The 17,617-nt window shown below is 41.8% G+C and overlaps 1 protein-coding gene across 1 annotated transcript; it reads right to left on the minus strand.

The window, feature by feature from the left end:
* Window positions 1-544: 544 nt before the first annotated feature.
* Window positions 545-10,848, minus strand: LOC127653563 (protein unc-50 homolog). The gene is made up of 6 exons (XM_052140266.1): window positions 10,711-10,848; window positions 8,495-8,769; window positions 7,500-7,620; window positions 3,926-4,065; window positions 3,730-3,837; window positions 545-988 (listed from the first exon to the last, which is right to left on the minus strand). The coding sequence occupies exons 2-6, from the start codon at window positions 8,766-8,768 to the stop codon at window positions 852-854; spliced, it is 780 nt and encodes a 259-aa protein (XP_051996226.1). The 5' UTR covers window position 8,769; window positions 10,711-10,848; the 3' UTR covers window positions 545-851.
* Window positions 10,849-17,617: the final 6,769 nt, after the last annotated feature.

Raw genomic sequence — 17,617 nt, forward strand, 5'->3', positions numbered from 1 at the left:
TTTTTTTTTTTTTTTTTAATTTCAGTACTTCTAATGTTTTTGATCTTTTTCAATTAAATCTAATACTACTACTCACTTGTTAGTTGCTGTGGATAAACTAATGTGCTAAATGAAACACAATCACATATATGTTCCTCTTGCCCAAGTCTCCTTTTATGCATGAAGTTTGCCAATATTGTTACAATTTTGAGCATCCGATTTTTAACTAAGTTCACAAGTAAAGTATTTTCTCACATGCTTAGTATAATGTTTATTTCTGTTTTTATTTATATGAGAGTAAACAGTTAATCTGACACCTAATTTATGTTTGAAATGCACCTACTAGTGCTGAAAAATGATTAAATATTCACATTTATACTATCCTCAAACATCCCACAGGAATGTTTGAGTTTAGTGAAGTATCGTTCCATTATTTGCTTGCAATATGCAGTATGTTAAGATAATATTTTAGTCAAATGTAAACATCAGTCTTTTATTAGATGTCCACAACACATCACTTCATACTCTAAATGACAAGATCTGATACTGAATGAAATACAAATTATTTTCTTTAAAAATACTTTTATTGTACATGTTCTGACAAATAAAATGAGCAATTCTCATAGCAGATATTATGCACTTCAACCCATGTTTGATTTTTCAAGAAAAACTTCACAATTTTAAATTAGGTTTGAATATCAAACTATGAAAAAGAACATCTGTTTGACACCATAAACAATTCAAAGTCCTTTCCTCTTGTTTTTATCTACAACTAAAATGTTATTTATAGATGATACAAAAAGTCAGATAGTCCAAAAAGTGACTTAACAATGTTTTGCCAATGTCCCTTCAGCAATGTGCTTAAGCGCCCTCTATTGGACTCTGTGCTTATAGAACCAGCAGAGGCCTTTAGTGAAGTTCCAGCCAAGCGTGATAGACAGAACATACAGGAGTCCAAGCAAAGCGAAGGGGTACAGAAGCACCACTGTGTTCTTTAAGAAGGGAAGCGCTAAAAAGAGAAATAGAGAAAATGAGGTTTAGATAAAAGAAGTGATATGGGAGACCAAGGGGATGTGTAACCTTTTCATATTTTCCTTGAACTCACAGAAAAATGCAAAACTACATGTGATCATAACAGTATTAGTACTGTTAATAAATTTACATGGCAAAAGACTAGATAATTCATTATGGTCAATAGGGGCAATTGTAACACATGAAAAACTGTATCAATATTAACCCAGGGTTTTTAAATCCTTTTGATTCCAAGGACCCAAAAACATGACAATGCCCTAGCGAGGGACCCTTATTTCGTCATTTTACTAAAGCCAAAACATATTTTTTCACAAAATTTAAAGGGTTAGTTCACCCAAAAATGAAAATTCTCATGATTTGTTTTTACATTTAATCCATTGCAGATGTGTATGGTTTTATTTGACAGTCCAAAAGGCATATTTAAGCAGCATAAAAGTAATCCACATGACTCAATGTCTTCAGAAGCAAATCGATAGGTTTGTGTAAGAAGCCAATTGATGATTAAAACATTTTAAATTTTTAAACATTTCGTTGCTTATGCCTAAAGCTGTACTGCTGTTTGAAATTACCTAACTCGCATGTGATGTTCGTTCCTCTGTTGTAAACAAAGCACGTGCTTCCGAATTCTCACATGCACACGTCACATCAAATTTTAACGGCGGTTACCGTCGTATGTACAGAGATCCTCAAATTAAAAGTACTGACCTCAAAACCCGCTTCGCTGTCTCCTGACTCCTCCATCCCGGGTTTCGACACCACTGTAAACTGGTTGGTTTGAGCAATGGAGGAGTCAGGAGACAGCGAAGCAGGTTTTGAGGTCAGTACTTTTAATTTGAGGGTCTCTGTACATACGACGGTAACCACCGTTAAAATGAAACATTCACACCAAAAGTAGTACATTCGGGCTGTCGTGCTTTCTGGACACTCTCTCTCTCGACACTTGGCATTCCTTAAATGTCTCTCTCCATATCACTATAACAAGACGCATGTGTTAGAGATAATTACAAACCAGGTGACAAGCCCTACCGCGCTCTCTCTCTCCCGCAGACCGACACAAGACCACGCCCCCCATGCCACAGTCCCCCTCCTTTATTTCAAGCAATTTGATAGCATAGTGAAGTCCTTTATTTGGAATGGTACGCATCATAGATTACATTTTATTAAGTTGCATAGGCCAAGTGACAAAGATGGGCTTGGCCTACCCACATTTTTTTGTTTATTATCATGCATTCGCTCTCAGACATTTGGCACATTGGTCGCTTCCACCTGATAGAGCCCCTCCCTGGTTTTGTATTGAACGGGAAGTTCTTGCCCCAATTTCACCATTGCAAAGCCTTTCTATCAAACTAATTGGAGAAGTTACACCGTTATCTCGCATTTGCACCTAGTAAGGACAAAAGTGTCCAGTGTGTATAATTCAGGCATTTATTTAAATGTTGCCTTGAGTATATAGCTGAGCACAAAATTATGTATTGATAAGTCCCTTTTCTGCTGGTCAGAGTGGATTGTGAGGGGGGTTACTACACTCTGTGACCTATTTGAGAGAGGAGAGTTGAAAATTTTGAAGATTTGGTTCAACATTTTGAGATTCCTAGATCACTGTTTTTTTTTTTAGGTATTTACAGCTGCGCAACCTGCTCTGTACTGTTTTTGGGAGTAGCATACACCCCCAAAGTGGCAGATACTCTGGGAGTGGTGATTACTGCTTTTGGAAAAGATCATGAGGCATCTGTGTATTACTCCCTGCTAATTAAGAGTCTGGGGGACGGAGCTTTAAATTCTCTCAAGAGATTATGGGACAACGATTTCAACTTGGTAATGGAGGAAGGAGTGTGGGTAGGATTTAAAAAACATCAAGTCTGCATCTAGAGATGCAAGGGTGCACCTTAAGCAATTCAAGATTATACATCGATTCTATTGGACCACCTCTAGATTGTATAGGTTCGGTCTTGCAGACACACCCACCAGCTGGTGATGCCAATTGGAGGATGGAGATAAGGCCCATGTTTTTTTGGTGGTGCGTTGAGATCCAGGGGTTTTGGATGAAGGTTCAGAGTGTTGTGTGTAACGTGTTGGACACTTGGATTTGGTTTTGCGAGAATGAAAGTCAGCTGGAATGCCCCATTTCAGGAGTAGAGTGCAGAGATTGGAAGGGTGGCTGCATATGAGGAGATTATATTTAGTAGACTGGGTAATTTTGATTTGTTTGCTGGGAAGTGGGGCAAGTGGTTGGCGTTCTTGGAGGGTTCTCGGGGAGAGGATTAGCTGTGGATGTGTGTGATTATTATATTTTTTTGCAATTTTGTATTTATTTATATATGAATATGTTCATGTAACCACAGAAGTGTTTGTTGGGGGTCGGGGTGTGGTTGGAGATTGGGTGGGGATTGTTGATTCCATAAATATATATAGGTTTTGTTTTTTGTGTCTTCTGTGGAATCAGTAAAAATGTTAATCACAAAAAAAAGAAAATGTTGCACAATTCTAGTCGTAATCTAATAAGTAATCTGTTACAATTGCCCACCTAAAATCTTGTATGGTAGCTACATTAACTTTAGACAGAAGAAAAATCGTGAAGTTCCAGAATAGGCATTTTTATACCTCAAAAACTGTTTTAATACATTTTTAATAAATGTTTTATTTAATACATTTTAAGTGTTACAAGATGGGCCCTACTAGTTACAACAAATTGTCATAACTACTGATCATATCACTTACCACTGTAGCCCAGGAATGTGATGTAGATATAGTAACCGATGGCAATAAGCCACAATGTGTTCCCCACGAAATAACCCAGGAACCAGTCTGCACTTATAACCACAACATCTGTTGAGAAAGCAAGACGTGTTAAACTAAATAATTAAAATGAATTCAGATCACAGTACATTATATGTTAAGCCTGTACTTTACTCACGGTTGATGAAAAAGAGCTGTAAAAAGTGCAGAATGACCAGAAGGGGGTAGAAAGCATTTAGATGAACATCAAAAGCATAGCCCCACTCCACATCATGGTCTCTGCTGGGTTGTTTCATAAGGTATTTATTTGTGACAAACCTGGAGGAAAACAATGAACCTGATTTCAACAATTAACTATTCATAGAAAAAACACATCAACACATTATGAGTTTGAATAAAAAGAAACTGTATTTTATTTTCATATATATATATATATATATATATATATACATATATATACACATATATATACATATATATATATATATATATATATATATATATACACACACTCACCTAAAGGATTATTAGGAACACCATACTAATACTGTGTTTGACCCCTTTCAGCCTTCAGAACTGCCTTAATTCTACGTGGCATTGATTCAACAAGGTGCTGAAAGCATTCTTTAGAAATGTTGGCCCATATTGATAGGATAGCATCTTGCAGTTGATGGAGATTTGTGGGATGCACATCCAGGGCAGAAGCTCCTGTTCCACCACATCCCAAAGATGCTCTATTGGGTTGAGATCTGGTGACTGTGGGGGCCATTTTAGTACAGTGAACTCATTGTCATGTTCAAGAAACCAGTTTGAAATGATTCGAGCTTTGTGACATGGTGCATTATCCTGCTGGAAGTAGCCATCAGAGGATGGGTACATGGTGGCCATAAAGGGATGGACATGGTCAGAAACAATGCTCAGGTAGGCCGTGGCATTTAAACGATGCCCAATTGGCACTAAGGGGCCTAAAGTGTGCCAAGAAAACATCCCCCACACCATTACACCACCACCACCAGCCTGCACAGTGGTAACAAGGCATGATGGATCCATGTTCTCATTCTGTTTACGCCAAATTCTGACTCTACCATCTGAATGTCTCAACAGAAATCGAGACTCATCAGACCAGGCAACATTTTTCCAGTCTTCAACTGTCCAATTTTGGTGAGCTCTTGCAAATTGTAGCCTCTTTTTCCTATTTGTAGTGGAGATGAGTGGTACCCGGTGGGGTCTTCTGCTGTTGTAGCCCATCCGCCTCAAGGTTGTGGCTTCACAAATGCTTTGCTGCATACCTTGGTTGTAACGAGTGGTTATTTCAGGCAAAGTTGCTCTTCTATCAGCTTGAATCAGTCAACCCATTCTCCTCTGACCTCTAGCATAAACAAGGCATTTTCGCCCACAGGACTGCCGCATACTGGATGTTTTTCCCTTTTCACACCATTCTTTGTAAACCCTAGAAATGGTTGTGCGTGAAGATTGTGAAATACTCAGACCGGCCTGTCTGGCACCAACAACCATGCCACGCTCAAAATTGCTTAAATCACCTTTCTTTCCCATTCTGACATGCAGTTTGGAGTTCAGGAGATTGTCTTGACCAGGACCACACCCCTAAATGCATTGAAGCAACTGCCATGTGATTGGTTGATTAGACAATTGCATTAATGAGAAATTGAACAGGTGTTCCTAATAATCCTTTAGGTGAGCGTATATGTATCATCTAGGGCTGGGCGTTAGGACCATGTTATCGGACATCGACAATATCTAACAAAGATCCCGATTACGACACTCAATTGATATTGAATATTGGGAAATGTCAAAACCATGGATCTGGGAAGTAGCCAAATATATTAAACGGTGGCCAGGGTGTGAAACTAGCACCTGCTATCCACCAAATGCGATGAGGCTGAATAAAGTTTGCAAGCTCCTCGTCCAAATGCAGGAATTGAATGCGCAAGTAATTTTGCTCATCTACCTGCAACAGGCAGGTGACCTGTAAGACGTCTCGGAGTGACACATGACAAGAAATGCAGTTAGTCACAAAGACACGTGCTTGAAGAAACACACTTTATTATATTTTTAAGAACAGACAAAAAAAAAAGGTTGGTTCACCAGCGTGAAACACGAGCCGGTCTTGTTGAACAAGCACATGTAAAGAGTTTTCACTCTTTTTTTCTGTTTCATTTGTCTGAAAACTGTTTGAAAGAAAAATGCCATCCAGGAGATGCTGCAAATGATCTCTGAAGCTCTCAGGAGGTGCTGTGAGTTTAGTTCACGTTAACATGCATTGTGAATGAAACTCTGCTGGTTCAGTAAAATACAGTTGGAGTCAGAAGTTTACATACACTTAGGTTGAAGGCATTAAACCAAATTTTTTAACCACTCCACAGATTTCATATTAGCAAACTATAGTTTTGGTAAATCGTTTAGTACATCTGCTTTGGGCATAACACAAGTAATTTTTAAAACAGTTGTTTACAGACAGTTTGCTTCACTTTTAATTTACTATAATAATAAATAAATTGATCAATTGTCACACATTATACATACATTTCTGCATATACATGGTGAAATTATTTATTTTTCACATATCCCAGCTAAGCAGAGTCAGCCATGATACGGCGCCCCTGGAGCAGATAGGTTCAAGGCCCTTGCTCAAGGGCCCAACAGTGGTGTCTTGGTGGTGTTGGGGCTTGAACCCCTGACCTTCTGGTCAGTAACCCAGAGCCTTAACCGCTGAGCCACCACTGCCCTAAATGGTCTGCACTTGTATAGTGCTTTTTTTTAACCTTAGAGGTTACCAAAGCGCTTTACACTGTGTCCCAATCACCCATTCACACTCACACACCAATGACGGCAGAGCTGCCATGCAAGGCGCTAGCCTGCCATTGGGAGCAACTTGGGGTTCAGTGTCTTGCCCAAGGACACTTCGGCATGTGGAGTCATGTGGGCCGGGAATCGACCCGCAAACGATTAATCGAACCTGCGATTAGCGGCTGATCAGCTCTACCACCTGAGCCACAGCCGCCCCATAAATTCCATACCACAATTCCAGTGGGTCAGAAGTTTACATACAAGTTAACTGTGCCTTTAAGCAGCTTGGAAAATTCCAGTAAATGTATTATTAATAAATTAGTAATTTTCCACCTGTTGTCGTTGACAAATGTGTGCATGATGGCAAATGGAGCCATTGGAGACGGTAAATGTTTGGATTTGGGGAGGTGGTTAAATAAGATTTTTTATCACTGCGTTACTCTAATTGCTTTTTTCCAGTTTAGTTTGAAGTGCAATTTAAATTTAGAAAATGTCTTTTGTTTTTTGTGTTTAAATAAATAAATAGAATTTTTAAAGCATAATCAATCAATCAAAAATATTCAATGACCCTCGGCAGGGGGGTTGATTATATAATCGTATATCACGATGTTTAAGGTGATTATCGATAAAGAAAATTTTAAATAATCCCCCAGCCCTAATAACACTCATGCCCAAAAATCCTATAAATACACTACATAAAATCTAAACATAATCTGAGACACTTGACACCTCTGCATCTATTTTCTTCAAAGTTAAAAACAAATCTTTTTTCAATTGACTTCACAGACCTAGTCCTCCAACTAACAAAAAAGACATCTCCAAAACCAAGATATAGAAACTGTATTAAAACAGAATCAAGGTCAACATTTAGGGCATTCACAAACTTTTCGCAACCTTCAAACCCGTGTATGTGTAAGTGTATGTGTATGTGTGTGGCATCTTACCAAATGAGTGTGGATATAAGCAGCCCGACTCCGATGCAGTCGATGAAAATGACCCAGAGCAAAAGCTTCAAAGTCTCCACAAAACCCATTTCTAGAACCAGACCAAAGCCCACCGTCGACACTGCAGAGGTAACAAGAAATTTGCCCGAATCACATCCAATAGAAAGACATGTGATATGCAAGCATAGCGGTTTATTTTTTCTCATGCCTTTTCAGCAAAAAGTTTGGTTCCTTAGTGATGTTCAATATATCAACCAGGCTGATAAATTTACAGAAATTTTGCCAATGTAAATGTATTGCCATCAGCTATTCCCACTTCTCTGATTACCGGAAGTGTCTGCCAAAATATACCAACTGCCTTATCTTTTGAATAATGCAACATTTCTTTGTTTCAGATTTGAAGTAAATTTTAAGTTCATATTGTGTAAAAATAAATAATGAAATATTGTGTAATGAAAATAATATTATGGGTTCAATACAAGTTAAGCTCAATCAACAACATAAGTGGCATAAAGTTGATTTACCACAAATTAATTTCGACTCATCCCTCCTTTTCTTTAAAAAAAAGCAAAAATTGAGGTAACAGTAAGGCACTTAAAATGGAAGTGAATAGAGCCGATTTTTTAAGGGGTTAAAGGCCGAATTTTGAAGCTTATAATTTTATAAAAGCACTTACATTCATTATCTTGTTAAAAACTGTGTTTTATTTGAGCAGTAAAGTTGTTTGTGTTTACGTTTTTTTATTGTAAAATTGGACATCATTTTTCACAGAAATGTTGAAGTGATTTTAATACACTTAAATCCTGTTAACACGAATATTGTTAACATCTTGTGGCTATACTTTTGAAACAGTGAGTATTTTAACGTTTTCAAATAGCCCCATTCACTTCCATTGTAAGTGTCTTTCTGTAACAAGTCTAAATTAATTTTTGTGGTAAACAACATTATGCCACAAATGCTGTCGAATGCTTGATTTTCCTTAGCAAAGTACTGACCACACAGCCAAATGCTGAGCAGCACCAGGAAAGCAGGATCATCTCGGGCCCACTGGTCTTTAGTCTGTTTGCGGTAGTGGAAGTTGCGGTACACTTTTTGTGGTGATGTGAACAGATACAGCATCTGCCATAAAGCAAACTCAAAATCCATCTGTCTGAAATGCAAGAGTCGCCGCAAGTACTTGTAGCGTTTGGCACCAGCGGTGTGACGTGCTGCATCCCTCTCACTCAAGCTGCCATTGTGATGGAACGCCGGGGAGATCGTCGGTAACATACTGTAGTTGGACCAGAGAGAAATTCTGATATTAGAGCAACAGGCTACTAATAAACATACGAACATAGAAACATCTGCTTCACAGTATTTTTTTATTGGTGATTCACTCACTTATTTTTGTATTCTTAGTAAAAACAGAAACTCAAATATACATTGATCAGCCACAACATTAAAAACACCTGCCTAATATCATGTAGGTCCCCCTCGTGCCAACAAAGCAGCTCTGACCCCTCGAGGCATGGACTCCACAAGACCTCTGAAGGTGTCCTGTGGTATCTGGCACCAAGACATTAGCATCCTTTAAGTCCTGTAAGTTGTGAGTTGGGGCCTCCATGGATAGGACTTGTTGGTCCAGCACATCCCATAGATGCTCAATCGGATAGAGATCTGGAGAATTTGGAGGCCAAGTCAACACCTTGAACTCTTTGTCATGCTCCTCAAACCATTCCTGAACACTTTTTGCAGTGTGGCAGGGCACATCAACCTGCTAAAAGAGGCCACTGCCATCAGGGAATACCGCTGCCATGAAGGGGTGTACGTGGTGGTCTGCAACAATCTTTAGGTAGGTGGTACGTGTCACAGTTACAATCACATGAATGCCAGGACCCAAGTTTTCCCAGCAGAACATTGCCCAGGGCATCACACTGCCTCCGCAGGCCTGCCTTCTTCCCATGATGCATCCTACTCCCATCTCATCAGGTAAACAATGCCCACACACCCGGCCGTCCACATGATCTAAAAGAAAATGTGTTTCATCAGACTAGGCCACCTTCTTCCATTGCTCCATGGTCCAGGTCTAACATGCATGTGCCCATTGTAGGCACTTTCGGCAGTGGACAGGGTTCAGCTGTGATGCACTTTGTGTTCTGACACCTTTGTATTTTTCAGCAATTTTTGTGGAACTGCACCAGACGGGCTAGCCTTCACTCCCCATGTGCATTAATGAGCCTTGGTCGCACATGACCCTGTCGCCGATTCACTGGTTGTCTTTCCTTGGACCACATTTGGTAGGTACTTATCACTGCAGACTGGGAACACGGGAACATCCCACAAAACCTGCCGTTTTGGAGATGCTCTGTCCAAGTCGTCCAGCCATCCCAATTTGGCCCTTGTCAAAGTCGCTCAGATCCTTATGCTTGCTCAATTTTCCTGCTTCCAACACATGCAATTCAAGAACTGACTGTTCACTTGCTGCCTAATATATAGGTGCCACTGTAATGAGATAATCAATGTTATTCATTTCACCTGTCAGTGGCTTTAATGTTGTGGCTGATCAGTGTACTGTAAACGTTTATCCTACATCTTGTACTAAATTAGATTATCTTTTATATATATATTTTTGGACTCAAATGTTATTATTCATTGTTGATATTGTTATTTACATAATAATTACAAAAAATGCTGTGACAAAAATCAACGTTTTGGTTGGCTGAGTCATTATTGACAATGATAAACCCAATTTCAATATGTTTTGGAATTTGACAAAAAGCACAACAGGCCCTTAAACTTTCATTATATTACTTTCTTACATCGTTATTCATTACAGGATGTATATTAAGAGACATGAGCTAAAATATAAGAACACAAATGAACAGCCCTGACATGTTCTTGCCTGTTATGATCTATATAAATAACAGGCTGGGCTGATTCTAGACCAGTTCTTTCATTGTAATTTGCTTTATACAGTCAAACAGGCCTTGCAGAAGAAGCAGCTCTATTTATACATCTAACTAAAATCACAGTTTAAATACAGAACTTTTAGCTAGTCTTCAAATAACTGTGAGTAGTCATGCTTTATTGAGAATAAACAATATCATGCAAAATGCAAAACATTTCAGTGCGAATGTGTTATATTATGTGGGCCTTGGTTCAAGATTAAGCTGGTGAAACAGTTATATACACGGTGTTTTCTGCTTTAAATATGTATATATAAAACACTCACCTGCTCTCCCAGCAGTATTCGTGAATTCACGACGCCAATATGTGTTTATTCAGTGTGTTAAAAAACAATGCTGCAGCCGTGACATGTCAACTTCCTGTTTCATCTGAACACGTAGTAGAATATCCGTGTCCGACGCGGTGATGACCCTCTCTGACCCAAAGCTTTCTGGGAACTGTAGTTTGATCGCCATGCGCTGTTGTGGCGAGTTTGTAGTTTACGTCTCTTGCATGAAAACAACCTTGTTATGTTTCTAAAGTTGCAGTAATACATTTTCAAATAAATAGTTTTTATTTTGAATTATAACATTATTTAATCAATTATACATTATTAAAACGTTTATTGTTTGACATTCCTGGTACAATAATGTTCAGAAACAGCAGGTCCCTTACAACTCAGTACACTTGATATTGCGTTCTAATGCATATGGGGAGTTGTCCTTCCACACAACCTAGTTGAAACTTCTCTACAATAATATCGATATTCTAATATTGGCTATGGTTGTTGAGCCCCACCCTTTTAGGCACGAAGCTGTCTGCTATAAAAGCAGGTGCACAACCACTATTCCTCAAAATTTTGTTCCTTCAAGACTGTGAATCATCTCTTGTCTAGAAGCCCTCTACTGCTTCGCTATACGAGTCAGCAGGCAGAAGCTTCACGGCAACGAGAGGATCCTCCGCTCCCCTGCAGTGCTCCGCTTTTCCTGCTTCCAACACATGCAATTCAAGAACTGACTGTTCACTTGCTGCCTAATATATAGGTGCCACTGTAATGAGATAATCAATGTTATTCACTTCACCTGTCAGTGGTTTTAATGTTGTGGCTGATCAGTGTACTGTAAAGTTGTAAACGTTTATCCTACATCTTGTACTAAATTAGATTATCTTTTATATATATATATTTTTGGTGCTGTGCAAGGTCAGGGAGGACGAGGAGCAAGTCACACTAGTGGCTCCATATTGGCCCACCCGGGCCTGGTTCTCGGACCTCGTACTCCTCGCGACAGCCCCTCCCTGGCGAATTCCCCTGAGGAAGGACCTTCTTTCTCAGCACACTCTGGCATCCGCATCCAGACCTCTAGAAACTCCACGTCTGGTCCCGGGATGGGACGCGGAAGATCTAGCTGGCCTACCACCTACTGTCGTAGACATGATCAACCAAGCCAGAGCCACTTCCACCAGTCAGCTCTACGCCCTGAAGTGGCGCTTGTTTGCAGATTGGTGTTCTTCCCGGGCTGAAGACCCACAGAGGTGCGCAGTTAGGTCAGTGCTCCTATTCCTGCAGGAGAGGTTGGAGGGGAGGCTGTCCCCATCCACCTTGAAGGTGTATGTTGCTGCTATCGGGGCCCACCACGACGCAGTAGACGGCAAGTCCCTTGGTAAGCACGACTTAATCAGAGGGCGCCCGGAGGTTAAATCCCTCCCTGCCAAGCCTGTTCCCCTCCTGGGACCTCTCGGTAGTCCTCGCGGGCCTCCAGAGACCTCCCTTCAAGCCGCTAGAATCAGTTGGACTCAGGGCCCTCTCTCTTAAGACTGCCATGCTAATCGCGCTCGCTTCCATCAAGATAGTCGGGGACCTGCAAGCGTTCTCTGTCAGCGACACTTGCCTGGAGTTCGGTCCGGCAGACACTCATGTGATCCTAAGACCGCGACCGGGCTACGTGCCCAAGGTTCCTACCACTCCCTTTAGAGACCAGGTAGTGAACCTGCAAGCGCTGCCCCGGGAGTAGGTAGACCCAGCCCCATCGTTGCTGTGTCTGGTACGTGCTTTGCGTACCTATCTGGACTGCACGCAGAGCTTTAGACATTCTGAGCAGCTCTTTGTATGCTTTGGGGGACAGCGGAAAGGAAAGCTGTCTCCAAACAGAGGCTTTCCCACTGGGTAGTAGATGCCGCACACTCAGGCCGTGCCCCCCTTGCGGGGCGAGCTCACTCGACAAGGAGTGTTGCGTCCTCGTGGGCACTGGCCAGGGGTACCTCCCTGGCAGACATTTGTAGAGCAGTGGGTTGGGCAACACCCAACACCTTTACGAGATATTACAATCTCAGGATTGAGTCAGTTTCATCCCGTGTTTTCTCAGGTCCGAGCCAGTAGAACTCGGTATCACGCTGATGGCCTGGCCGGGTGAATCGCTTGCATATAGCACCCTTTCCCTCGCTTGAGGTAAAACTGTGCGTCTTTTTTCCCAGGAGATTCCACTCAACTCGAATCCCTGGTCGATTCCTCCCTAGCCCTCATGGGTCCGCAGTTCGGCGGAGGAACTTGCCGACCCAATCCACTGTGGGCACTCAAATCTACCCTGTACTGGAATAGGTGCTCCACAGGGTGAGGACTCCTACACGGACTCCCCCTGTGTGTATTCTCCGCGATACGGTCCCCTTAGGAGCGGACACGCGTTTTCCTTAGGCAGTTCTGGCTCTCCTCCGGTCGCCGTGTTGTAGCAACTCCCCCTCACTGAGGCTGGATCTACCACTGTGCCACTCCCACGTGTCGCCTAAAAACACATGTGATGTATTCACCACCGTACCTTCCCAGCTGGGTAGGGGAGGTCTCCGCAGGGTCTTTTCCCCCTGAAAGAATAGGAAATTGGGTAAGACCCCCTTCCCTCAGTGCGTGTAAGGGCCCCAGCTGTCTATTGCTCTATGCGAGAAACATAGAGAGAAAAGAGGCCCAGCCAGGCTTGGCCCGTTCCCAGGTTGGCAAGCATCGCCTTGTTTCCCTGTCAGGGTAACCAAAAGGATTCCGACGACTTTGGTGGGGCATTGGGGAAAGGTTCATGTAGTCTGATACAGCCGGTCGTCTGGCATGTAAAACACCTGTATGCTCCTGTGTCAGACCATGTACACGGTTCAGCGCATGGCGTGATTTAAATTGGACCCATAGTGACGCTTCTCCGACACAACGTGGATAGAGCGACAGAAGGGGAACGTCTGGGTTACGAATGTAACCTTCGTTCCCCGATGAAGGGAACGAGACGTTGTGTCCTTCCCGGCCACATCGCTGAGCCGAGCGGAAAAAACCTCAGAAAAATCCTGAATGAACTCTAGTATTTGCCTTGCCTTTGTACCCGCATGTCCGGGGGCGGGGCATGCAAATACTAGCTGCCAACTTCTCATTGGCCTTTTTTCATAGATCAGAGGTATATTCGGTGCTCAAGAGAGACCCCTCGTGTCGCTTCTCCGACACAACGTCTCGTTCCCTCCATCGGGGAACGGAGGTTACATTCGTAACCTAGAAGTTACTTGACGCCATGAAACGAATTCAAAGAATTCAAAATCCTCTGGCTCTGGAGACATTAAAAGACACCTATGTGCTCACGCTGATTCCCCACAGTGGCAGGTCAAAATGCCAGACTTAATTCGGAAGGTGAATTGAAAGAAATCCGGCATGAATTGATGAATGTGTCGATGCTGACGATTAGAGGCTTTGAGGATCTTGCTGTAATACGTTGATTGATCACTTCCATGGAGACGAAATTCTCTGAGTTGGTTACAAGATTGTCGGACCTTGACAAACGGATAGATTATCTTGAGTCATCGGATAGGGAATTAGCTGCTAATCCGGTAGTGACCAAGGGAGTTTTGAGAATCATGGCCAGCGAAACAACATCAGAAATGTTGGAATTCCTGAGCATGAAGAAGGCCGAAATATGGTGAAATTCATAGAAGGGCTCTTCCCGAGTCTGCTCGACATAACAGGCAATAAGCTTCAGCTGAGCTCATCATCTCATGTTACACGAGGCAAGGAGTAAAGAAAAGCTCTCTTGGAAGAACCACAGCATTTTCTTTTTCCCAAACTTTACGAATTCTACAAGAGAGAAATGTGAACAATTTAGGGAATGCAAGAATCTCTTGCATCAACAGAAGATCAATTTTGCTCTGATGTTTCCGGCCAAACTGAGAATAGATACTCATATATAGCCATAAAATATTTACATGCCCACAGCAAGAATTGTCCTACATAAAGATATTAGTGTGAGTAAGCCATTTGGTGATTTTCATGTTGCTGCAAAGTGGACCGACTCACTGAGCATACACTCAACTGTCCGAGGAAACTGAGCGCCTTTTTTGTTTCATTTTGTGCTGGTTCCGCCTAGCGACTGGAGTTTGTTTTGTCTAGTATCATTTGGTGATTTTCATGTTGCTGCCAAGTGGACCGACTCACTGAGCACACACTCGACTGTCCAAGGAAACTTAGCGCCTTTTTCGTTTCGTTTTATGCTGGTTCCACTTAGTGGCTGGAGTTTGTTTTGTATACTATAATTTCTTTGTGACAGCTTGTGGATGAATTTACTCGTTTTGGATGCTTATGCTTCCTCTTGGCTGGAGTTGGTTTTGTGCTAAATTTCTTGCAGGACATTGGGGTGAGTTTGACTGCTCGAAGAACTGAATGGCCCTTTTTTTGTGCTGGTTCCATTAGCGGCTGGAGATTGTTTTATAGATTATCTTCTGTTGTGTAATTCTGAATTACAAATTTTTGTATAGAAGCAATCCGGTGACAAAGTTGAGCAATGCGGTGGCAAAGTTGTTGGGGTGCTCTCGTAGGTTTATATGGACTGTCTGAATTTAGAGGGATGGACGTCAGTTGGCACTGTCATGCGCGGGGTTGATGCGCACATTTTTATTTTTTCTGTTCTGGGGAAAGTTTGGGGGTTGATTGTTGCACCAATGTGGAATGTGGTCTTTATAATTTTATTTTTGTCACACAATCTAACTTCTCTAATATTGTATGTCAAAATGTCAAATGTTAATATGAGAGGATTGTCTCTCTCCATATGGAATGTGAATGGGTTGTGGCACACCACAAAGGTTATTTATTTTCTTAACCATAAGAAATATGATATAGTGTTTCTTCAAGAAACGCATCTTTCCCCGCAGGAAGCTGAAAAATTTGGGAAGAAATTGGGTGGACATGTTTTCTTTAATGCTGCCTCAAGTAAGAGGAGGGGAGTCATCACACTGATAAGTAAACATCTACAATTCAAATGTCTCAAACAGATTAAAGATAAATTAGGAAGAGTCGTTATTGTTTTAGCAGTCGTTACAGTTCCGACTTGGGACCTAACTTTGGTCCTAAAAGCCATCGCAGGGTCGCTCTTCGAGTCTTTGGACTCTGTTGATTTGCGCATGCTCTCGATTAAGTCTGCATTACTGCTGGCTCTGGCCTCAGTAATATGGGTCGTGACTTACATGCACTATCAATTGACAATGTCTGGAGTTTGGCCCTGATCTTTCAAAAGCCACTGTCAAACCCAAAAATGTCTATGTGCCTTTGATTCTAACCACGCCCTTCAGAACACAGGTGGTTCACCTTCAAGCTTTCTTCCCTCCTCCATTTAATTAGGATGAGGAACAATGCTTGCATTTGTTATGCCCTGTGAAGGTGCTACATGCATACGTTGAGCGCACCTGCCACTTCAGACTGTCTGATCAGCTCTTTGTATGCTATGGAGGATGCACAAAATTAATGTCCATCTCCAAGCAAAGACTATCTCACTGGATGGTTAATGCGATTTCCCTGGTTTATGAGTTGCAGTGTAAGATTTGACCAATTGGTGTTAAAGCAAACTCAAGTTGAGGCATGGCCTACTCGTGGGCATGGACGAAGTATGTGTCTTGCAGCAGGATGGAAGTCTTCTCAGAACACATTCACAAGGTTTTACAACCTAGACATAACGTCTCTCTCTTTACAAGTCCTCTCTGTTTAAAGCAATTGCTATTTTGTTTGGCAAACATATACTTATGCTCCTCCCCTTAAGTACGGGCTTCCCTTCATTTTACACATCCACCTGCATTCAGGCCCTTGTAATTCACCATAAAGTCACAAGCACTTTCATTATGAATAAACTCCCCTCCTGACTGGGTTCGTGAAGGGGTTGATTCATACTATATGACTATAGTTCATATATTCATACTGAGTGCTCCCCTCCTGGCCCAACATAAGGGTCACTCACTTGAGGCATACTCATGTCGATTACTGTCCCGCGGGACTGCTGCGTCATGTTTCCTATCGCTCGCCCATCTCGGATGGGATTTCGGAGTAAGGACCACGTGAGGCTGATTACTGATGCTGTTCCCTCGGTGCACTCGATGGAATCAAGTCCACCGTCAAAGTGTACACCGGATTTTGGCGCGGGCTGGACTGGAGGACAAAGTGCTAACGTTAGCAGACATTCTGTGCAACGAAAACGAGGACTTAGCAGAGTAAGTCTTACTTTTAATTATTTTAACTCTTAATTTGCTCATAATTATAGGCCTGTGGGCCATCATAGGCATGTTCGTCCACACCGGAGAACTCTGTTTCTTCATTCGCATCCATTGTAACCGGAGCTTGAACTTGACCAGACTCCCTTGCCCATCGTCACTTCCGGTTAGTGCTTTATAGACGCGGAAGTTATTTTATCACAATTTATCTCAAAATATCGTTAATGGCTAAATATATATTACTCCAGTTCAGAAAATCTAGTTGTTTTATCATCAACATACACTATGCTATATAGGGGTGTCCAACCTGCATGTTGCTCCCCCAAAAAAAAACATGGGTTGTGTCTCCTTCCTCCATGGCATCGCTACCAGGTGGGTGTGTCTTTAAGATCAAGCCTATATAATCTAGATGGGGTCCAATGGAATCTATGTAAAAACTTGAATTGCATATGGCGAACCCTTGCATCTCTAGATACAGAAGTTGGAGCTCCATTTCCCAGACTCTGAATTAACAGGGAGTAAGACACCGAATCCTCATGACCTTTTACAAAAGCAGTAATCACCTCTCCCAGAGTATCTGCTGCTTTAGGGGGGTGTATGCTACTCCCAAAAACAATACAGAGCTGGTGACACAGCTGCAAATACCTATAGAACTGAGATCTGGGAATCCCAAAATTTTGAACCAAATTTTCACAAGACATCAACAC

The sequence above is a fragment of the Xyrauchen texanus genome, chromosome 13 (genome assembly GCF_025860055.1).
Source record: "Xyrauchen texanus isolate HMW12.3.18 chromosome 13, RBS_HiC_50CHRs, whole genome shotgun sequence".
NCBI classification, from domain to species: Eukaryota; Metazoa; Chordata; class Actinopteri; order Cypriniformes; family Catostomidae; genus Xyrauchen; species Xyrauchen texanus.